Here is an 8,942-nt window from a genome sequence, read left to right as displayed (position 1 = left end):
GCCATATAATCAAAATTGTTCAGTGTCTTGTGGGAAAAAACTGTGGTTTGGTCCTTTAATCGCATATTTATGAAAATGCCCTTTGCCTCTTGATCTTTAAATAATTCATCATGTCTGGTTCTCCACACGTGTGGGATTGTAAAACAATCAGTTTTACTACAACAGTTCTACTACATCTAGTAGCCTCTAGGTGGCGGTAATGAGCCCTCTCAGCAGTCGGAAGAAGAGGAGGAAGAAGAAACTCACACGTGTGTCCAACATGTCTGCCTAGGTCGCTGCTGCGTGTTGATGTGATGTGAACTTGTTTAAACAGTAGTTTTCGGTTGTTCTGTTTTCCTCAAACCTTCAGGTGTTCTCTCGGAGACACGTTAAACACCAGGATGGCCCAGAAGAAGAAGAAACTGACAAAGAAGAAGAGACACGGAGGCGGCAGAGAGCCGCAGGCGGATTCTGACAGTGGAGAGTTCGAAGTGGCCGCTGAAATAATGGACGACGATTCGGTACGAAAATTAAATCGGAATACCTCTCGTGTGCTTCTTGTAAGCAGTTTTTAGTAGCTTTGTGTGGTAATAGTCCAGTTAGCATGACTAGTACTAGGCTGACGGCTAACCCGGTGTGATAGTGTATGGGGGTATAGCTCAGTGGTAGAGCATTTGACTGCAGATCAAGAGGTCTCCGGTTCAAATCCGGATGCCCCCTGTTTTTAAAAAACGATAGCAAGTATTACTTAGAAATTAACCTATTTATCCTGTAACATTCTATGAAAATGTGTTATCCGTGATGTGAACTCTACTATCTTGTCGTTGTTATCCTGGGTTGCATATTGATACAAGTTTACACACAAACCAATGCTAAAATTGCTAAAACACTTCCTGGGTAAAACTATTATAATATAATCATTTTTTGCTATGTATAGCGTTTATGTGCTATGTAATGTGTCATTGAGTTTTTAGAAAACGTACTGTACAAATAAAATGTATTATTGATTTGATTGTTCACAACAAATGAAATATTATCAGGTACAGGAATATTAAACAAATCACAAGTAGAAATGTGAATGTTTTATCACCTTGTCTTCCTTCACGTGTTACCTGCCAGATCATGTTGACACCAAGAATTGTTTTTATGGCTTCACAGCCTGGAAAAAAACTGCTGAGATTCCCCACCTCATCCGACTGCCTGTCTGATGTGGAGCCCGACACCCGAGAACTGGTCAGAGCCCAAAACAAGAAGAAGAAGAAGTCTGGAGGATTTCAGTCAATGGTGTGGACGTCTACTTTCACATGTCTCTGGTTGTTTTTCTAACGTTCCCTCTGAGTTAACACTGTTTGACGACACAGGTCTGTGTTACCCCCGTGTACAAGGGGGTCATGAAGAAAGGTTACAAAGTTCCTACTCCAATCCAAAGAAAGGTGAGCGAGTGCCACCCTCAGCATCCTGTCAACCAAACATGGGTCTTTACCGTAAGTCAAGCCTCATCTTCCTCTTCTTCACCGCAGACAATCCCAGTGATTTTGGACGGCAAGGACGTGGTTGCTATGGCGAGGACGGGCAGCGGAAGACTGCTGCCTTTCTCATTCCCATGTTTGAGCGTCTGAAGGCGCCACAAGCGCAGACAGGAGCCAGGGCCCTCATCCTGACCCCCACCAGAGAGCTGGCCCTGCAGACCATGAAGTTCACCAAAGAGGTCACATGACTTTTCATTTTACTTGCAGTGTTTTTATTTCGAGCTTTTTGTCTTTTTTTTCCACTGACTCTTTATTCCAACAGTTGGGGGAAATTCACTGGCTTGAAAACTGCCTTGATCTTGGGTGGAGACAGGTGTGTAATTCAGTGTTTGTTGCTTTTAGATCTTCGTTCTTACCCACTAAGTATGACTTCTGCTTCCTCCCCAGTATGGAGGATCAGTTTGCTGCTCTTCATGAAAACCCCGACATGTACGTATTCACAGATTCTCAGCTTTTTTTGTGGGTTGTGTGTGAAGTAACACCTCCTCTTCCTCCACCGTCAGAATCATTGGCACTCCCGGTCGTCTCATGCACGTTGTGAAGGAAATGAACCTGAAGCTGCACGGAGTGGAGTATGTGGTGTTTGACGAGGCCGACAGGTGAGAAACTGAACCGCGTCCTGTTGCCGTGTGCCAGGTCAGGTTGGACTCACGCTCATGTTTGAACGGGACGATGCTCCGCCTCCACTCAGGCTCTTTGAAATGGGCTTCGCTGAGCAACTCCAGGAGATTATCAGGAGGCTTCCGGACACCAGACAGACTCTGCTGTTCTCCGCTACTTTGCCCAAACTGCTGGTGGAGTTTGCCAGAGCTGGTGAGATCACGTTTCACACTGAACTGACTTTCCACCACATCTCAGCTTCCGAAAACCGCACGCTTAGTCTATTTCTGACAGGTCTATTTCTAAACAACAGCTCTACTGCTGTTTCTCCCCCAGTCGTTGAGTTAACTACACCTTTGCTTTGATCTCCAGGATTGACGGAGCCGGTTCTGATTCGACTGGATGTGGATTCAAAGCTCAGTGACCAGATCAAGGTAAAACATCTGAGGATCGGTAACAGTGATACCGGACGTCGTTTGAAGTGTCAATAATCTAAAAACGATTTTTACCATGAGAAAAATAAAGATGTGCTCTGTTGACTTTTTTCACACCCACTTTAAAAAGTAAGTACAGACCTGCAACCGCACTGTCATCCGCAAGTGACCGGATTTGTTGCGTCCACACTTCAGCGCTCTGTTCTGACCCACCTGCATGGGTTGCTATGGTGACGACACAGTACGTGCGCTGGAGGACGAAGCGTAATAACACTGACGTATGAACAGGGGGGAGATGGTGTTGAACACCATCAAGGTGTTTGCGCTGTCAAATCGCGCCGCTGACGATGAGTCATTTTTCGCACTCCAGCCATGATGGGATTCACCATGCAGCAAGGTTCACCCTGTATTATCCACAAGAGACGCAAATGCTTGTCTGATACCGGATTTCAACAACCAAAACGTCTAAACTGCACACATGGAATTTGAATCACATTTCAAACCACCTCCACATGTGGTTTAAATGATTTTCATGAGATATATGTACATACAATGAGGATAGACTTTGTAAACATGCTGCGTGCGACCTATTGAGGACTACAAGTGCCAAAATCAAATATATTTTATATGTAATTATGTGTAATTATAATAAGATATGTATTTTAACGAATGCATAGCACATTTAAGTAATGATTTCATGATGTATTTATTTAATTTCGGTACCTGTAGTCCTCCTTAGAAACCCTCTTTGCGAGCGTTTCCCTCTGTAACAAAACACCCAACTCCTCCTGTCGCCCCCCAGCTGTCCGTTCTTCCACCTGCGAGTGGATGACAAGCAGGCAATGCTGCTCCACCTCCTGAGGAACGTGGTGAAGCCCCAGGAGCAGACCGTTGTCTTTGCTGCCACCAAACATCACGTGGAGTACCTGAAGGAGGTGAGACGCAGCGCACCTCCTCTCCTCTCTCGTAGCGTCTGTTTCCACCTCTCACTCTCAGTAAATCCTATCCATAAATGTTTTCAAACTTCCAGCTGCTGTCTTCAGAGGGCGTGGACTGTGCCTACATCTACAGCGCGCTCGATCAGACCGCTAGGAAGATCAACATCGGTAAATTTGTGCACCGTAAAGCCATCCGTAAAGCCATGGTGCTGCTTGTGACGGACGTGGCTGCTCGCGGTATAGACATCCCCCTGCTGGACAATGTCATCAACTACAACTTCCCCTCCAAGGCCAAGCTGTTCCTGCACAGAGTCGGTGAGTTTCTAGAAAGAACCGACGTCTCTACCAGAGCAGGACGATGAGGTCCATCATCACCTGTCGTCCTCTGTCTCCAGGTCGTGTTGGACGTGCGGGGCGCAGTGGTACAGCGTACAGTCTGGTTTGTCCGGACGAGATGCCCTTTGTTTACGACCTTCACCTCTTCCTGGGAAGGCCCCTCCAGCTCGCCACGCCTGAACACACGCAAGGTGAGATTTCCAGAACGTCCAGCGTGGTCTGAACAGCACACGGTCCGACTGCCGGCTCACCGGGACCGTCTCTCCCATCCAGATTCAGACGGCGTGTTCGGTCGGGTCCCTCAGAGCATCCTGGACGACGAGGGCGCCAATCTGCTCTCGGCTCACGACAACTCCCTGGACCTGCAGAACCTGCACCGCATCTCGGAGAACGCCTACAAGCAGTACCTCAAGTCTCGGCCGAACCCCTCGCCGGAGTCCATCAAACGAGTGAAGAACACGGATCTGTCCCTGCATGGCCGTCCATCCTCTGCTGGGTCCGTATGGAAGACGAGCACATGCCCAGACAGGAAGTAGAAGTCAGACCGTCACTCACACTCTGGTCTCCACTTAGGGTCACGTTTGGAGCAGAAGGAGCTGGACCGCCTGCAGCTGGTGGACGCCATCAAGACGTACAAATCCAAATCTGTAAGATCCGAGTATGATGCGGATTCCTGTGAAGGAGAGACACCAAACGCCTTCCTGTTTCCTCCCTCCAGACTATCTTTGAAATAACTCCAGCAGTAAGACCACTGCCAGCGAGGTGATGAGGGCCAAACGCTCCAAGGACTCGCGGCTGGTGGACCGCTTCAGCAAGCAGAGAGAGGATCTGGCTGCCGAGAGCCGCCTGCATCAGCCGGTCTCCACCGCTGACGATGCACCGAGCCAGGAGGACGACGCGCTGCAGGTGACATGACTGAAAAGACGCTTAGTTTTATTTGTTCACAGGCCTGGGCGATATAGACTAAAAGGCAATCTTGATATTTTTTTAGGTGAATACTGACTAAATATAGTGCCTAATTTGGCACCGCTCGTTCATCTTCAGTGAGTGATTTGTATCCGTCGACTCGTTCGGAGGGAACGAATCAGATCCACTGGCAGCAGTTCACTGCCACACGCAGCGGAACTGTGAAAGAAACGAATCTTGTCAGAACAAATTGTCAGCGAATGGGACAACACTGACATCAGTACAAGTGATCTTGTCACGCATCATGTCTCGTTTAGAAAGTTGTCTATAAATCTATGTAAAACATTAAACCTGATTCCTGTTTCCTCTCTGACGTTCTTCATCAGCACGTCGATGTGTTGACTAGTCACACGAACGAGTCTGCATGTGGTGTTTTATTTGAAAACTGACCAGTTTCGTATTGTGTGTAATTCTCGTCTGAGCGATCTGCTCTGTGGAAGTTGCCGGAGTTTTTCAGAGCAGGGCTTTTCTTCATTCCCAGGGTGTTTTCTCAGAGGTGGTCGGTGGAAAGAGAGCACACCACGACGACGACGGGGGAGGACGGCCCAAGAGCAAGAAGAGCCGCCAAAAGGGCAAAGATGAAGAGTTCTACATCCCCTACAGACCGAAGGACTTCAACTCTGAGAGAGGGTGAGGGAAGGATGGCGGATGTTTCATAGAATGAGTTTGGTGTTGAACACACACTCTGTGGTGTCAGGCTGAGCGTCGGTGCGGAGGGAAGTGCCTTTGACCTTCAAGCCTCCTCAGCCGTGCTGGATCTCATGGGAGACGAGGGCGACCGGTTCAACCAGCACAAACGAATCATGAAATGGTAAATTCTCTCCGTCCGTCTCTCAACATCTTCTACCTGAGCCGATCTTAACGCGCCGCTCGTCTGATTGACAGGGACCGAAAGAGGAAGCGCTTTGTCACAGATACGGGCAAGGAGGACCAGAGGAAGAAGATCAAAACAGACAGCGGCCAGATCATCCAGAACAAAAAGAACAGGAAGAACTTGTATCCTTTCAGCGCAGTGGTCGCTCGCTCATTTCAACAGCAGCTCGGCTGTTGCGTGACATGTTCTCGGACTTAACGACATGTGTCAGTTACGAGGAGTGGAAGAAGAAGTACAGGGTGGACGATGGAGGTCTGGCTCCGATGGAGAAGGAGGGACGGGAGGGGGCGGAGGGAGGAAGCCCAGAGGAGGTACGGCATCTTCAGTCTCAGCTCCAAACGTCAACTCATTCCGTGTAACAGACTGTTGTTATTACTGATGTCAGGAGGATGAAACAAAGATGCCTCAGAACTCCCCCTGGAGGCTGTTTTCTGTCTGTCAGGAGCCGGCCAACGGCAGACGTGTCAGACACGGTGAAAAACGGCCTTTTATTTACACTGGCCCTTTTCAGTCACTTATACACCAGCTGATTCCTGATCTGAGGTCAGGGTATGAATGATCACCAGCATGATGCGACGACAAAATGAGGTGTGACAAAGAGGCGTGATCTACGTGTCGGGATTGTTTCTTCGTCGCTGACTTTTGCCGATCGACCTTGCAAGAACAAAGGCGTCAAACGGCGTTTCTCTGTAAATTGAAAGGTCACGGCCGGGGTCGGCGAGGTCCCACAGGACCACGGCAGGGGCAGAGCACAGCCGGTGGCCGGAAGGTGCGGTCGGAGCTGAAGTCCAGGGAGCAGATCCTCAAGCAGCGCAAGAAGCAGCAGAAGCAGCGGTTCCTGCAGAGCGGAGGGATGAAGAAACTCAAAGCCAAGAACAGGAAGTGGCTGGGGGAGGTCAAGAAGTCCGGATTCGGACGCGGCGGCCAGAAGAAGGGCAAGATGAGGAAGAAGATGTGAGGTGAGAGCGCAGAGATGACGGACCGGGTGATGAGCTCCGGTCATCCTCGTCACGTGAGGCAGCATCTGTTCACCCGTCCTCCTCTGTGACTGAACTCTAAACAAGTGTGTATATGAGTGAACTGGATTTCGTTGGAGTTCTGACGTCGAACTCCAATGTCAAATTACAGTAGAGTATTATTAAAAGTCTGTGTCACGTCTGCACTCACAGAGTGGGGTGTTTCCAGGTCGGGGTGTTTGTGTCTGATTCATTTGTCCTCGTCTGCGTTCGTGTCATCAGTCCACCCGGTTAACTCCTGCAATGACAACCAGTGACAGCAGAGGGTGCTGTTGTCACTGCTCTGCTCGTCTCAGCTCATCCATCATCCTACACCGAAACATCTAGACAGTGAGATGGAGAGACTCATCTGCATTAGCTGGAACGTAGAAGACACGCGTTATTAAAAAAAATACATTTACAAGAATGATTAAACCGGGCTGATGTGCAAACTGTCATTGTGTGATTAATCATGTGCACCCATTCCCCATAAAATAAACGTTTATCTGTTTTAAACAAAATATTTGGAGCTGATACTGTGCCTGTAATGGATTTAGTTGAATATGATTATAGGTGATTTTATTTGTGTGTGTTTGACTTGATCTTAGAAGTTTGGGCTGACTTAAAGGTACCAAGGCCGGATATGAAACTCAAAGGAGAACGCACGGGCTGTTGCAGTTCAACACATTAGAAGGAAACAGACTGGATCCATTATTTTTATTTTAACTTTTAAATCTGTTTTTCTCTAAACTGAAATGAAACCAAGTTTCTTTTGGGCTTCACTTCAATAGCACAGTGGTAATATCAATCTATTGAACTACACAAGGAGAAAATCAGCCAGTTATGCGAAACTAAATGCTATAATTGTGTCCGTTTTACCAATGGAAACAAGCGTTCATTTCTTGCTGGTGCCATCGTTGGCATTGATTCATAATCACCACATTGAAGTCAACCAACACTTAATTCTTCTTTGTATTTGTCAGAATTCTCTAGGACTTGTTCCTGTACCCTCGTTGTGTTTAGTAGGGGAGATGTCGTGTATCATTGCCTTTTACTTGAATTCCCATCTTCAGTCTGGGCTGCTGGCAGTCTGCGTTCGGTGTGTTATTCCTGTGTGACTTCCAGTCGGTGCAGTCTTCTCTGTGGAAACTGTTCACATTGTTCGCCGTTTGTTTGTCCCTGCTCCTCCACTCAGGGTTTTTCTTTACCAAACCTGCTCTCTGGAACTGGCCCCCGACCAGATCCTCTGTGTAGAAGTTTACAAACCTAAACCACACAGATCATTTCACTTGACCTATCGCCTCCAGGGCACGTTGTACTTCCACCATCACCGGTCACATCTGACAGCCATTACACTGCTGGTTTTACTGGCCACATGTGACGTGCTCGTGCAAGTTATTCCCCGCAGATGATACAACAGTCAATCACGCAGCAAAACAGAGACGGATCTCATTTCTTCATCTGCTGGGAAGGTGCAAAACATGACGAAATGCACGGCAGCCTCAGAGGGAAGTGAGGGATGCTGGGATGCATCTGGATGTGGTTACTGTCCAGGCTGTCTCTGGATGATGTACGTACGTGTGCTATCGCGGACGTTCCGTTGCTCATCGGTCGAGGCTCCGCTGAAGATTTGTGGAGCTCGGTTTGGACGAATGCTGCTAACGAGGGAGGAAAGGGGCCGATGGGTGTGTGTGTGTATTTGGTCCCAAACACAGCAGCGTCACCATGGTGACTGTCACGAGACACTCAGCAGAGCTCTGTCGTGTTGCACTGGGGGTGGAGGTTTGTGTGTGTGTGTGTGGGGGGGGACATTTTCCAAATAACCTTCATTCATAAAACACATCAGCTGCTCTGTCCAATCACGCAAGGTTTCAGGTGAGGTTTGATGGAAGCCACGACAACGAACCAATTTATGGCTGATTAACGATGGTTGTACTCATTGTGTGTTTTTCTAACACGTATTCATCATTGTGTTGGAAGAGTTTCCAGATCTGTGCCCAAACTGTCTGGGACCAGAAGAAGATGGAGTGAAGGAACGTCTGCTGCTCTCTGGTATCAGTTAATCCTCAGGCAGATACACAGCATACACCCCCCCCCCGCCACCCCCCGTCTCAGCTCCCAGCGCTACAGAAGCTCTTCACTTGTCAGGGACGGCAGCATTATCTTTATTTAGGGTTCCCAGGACCGACACAGCATCCACTAGAGATACAGAGGAGAGCAGCAGAGCCTGTGCTGTGTGTCCATAGTTCACCCGGCCAAACACGGACAATTTGACTCTAGAAGGTATTTAT

General features: G+C 48.3%; 1 protein-coding gene and 1 non-coding gene across 2 annotated transcripts; both read left to right on the top strand.

The window, feature by feature from the left end:
• Window positions 1-380: 380 nt before the first annotated feature.
• LOC144740001 (ATP-dependent RNA helicase DDX54-like) lies at window positions 381-6,614 on the top strand. The gene is given in 24 exon segments (XM_078622887.1): window positions 381-500; window positions 1,138-1,263; window positions 1,341-1,412; window positions 1,500-1,557; window positions 1,560-1,689; window positions 1,774-1,821; window positions 1,896-1,937; window positions 2,012-2,107; window positions 2,200-2,321; window positions 2,481-2,546; window positions 3,350-3,477; window positions 3,573-3,795; window positions 3,876-4,007; window positions 4,090-4,286; window positions 4,288-4,312; window positions 4,390-4,463; window positions 4,535-4,544; window positions 4,547-4,722; window positions 5,264-5,412; window positions 5,480-5,593; window positions 5,668-5,778; window positions 5,868-5,905; window positions 5,908-5,967; window positions 6,358-6,614. Coding segments are annotated over 24 exon segments (2,574 nt in total).
• TRNAC-GCA (transfer RNA cysteine (anticodon GCA)) lies at window positions 628-699 on the top strand. The gene has a single exon. It is a non-coding gene; the product is annotated as a tRNA-Cys (tRNA).
• Window positions 6,615-8,942: the final 2,328 nt, after the last annotated feature.

This window comes from Lampetra planeri, unplaced genomic scaffold, assembly GCF_965212315.1.
Source record: "Lampetra planeri unplaced genomic scaffold, kcLamPlan1.2.h2 scaffold_1838, whole genome shotgun sequence".
In the NCBI taxonomy this organism is placed as follows: Eukaryota; Metazoa; Chordata; class Hyperoartia; order Petromyzontiformes; family Petromyzontidae; genus Lampetra; species Lampetra planeri.
Note: the sequence above shows the minus strand (reverse complement) of the source record. Positions and strands in the feature narration are given on the sequence as shown.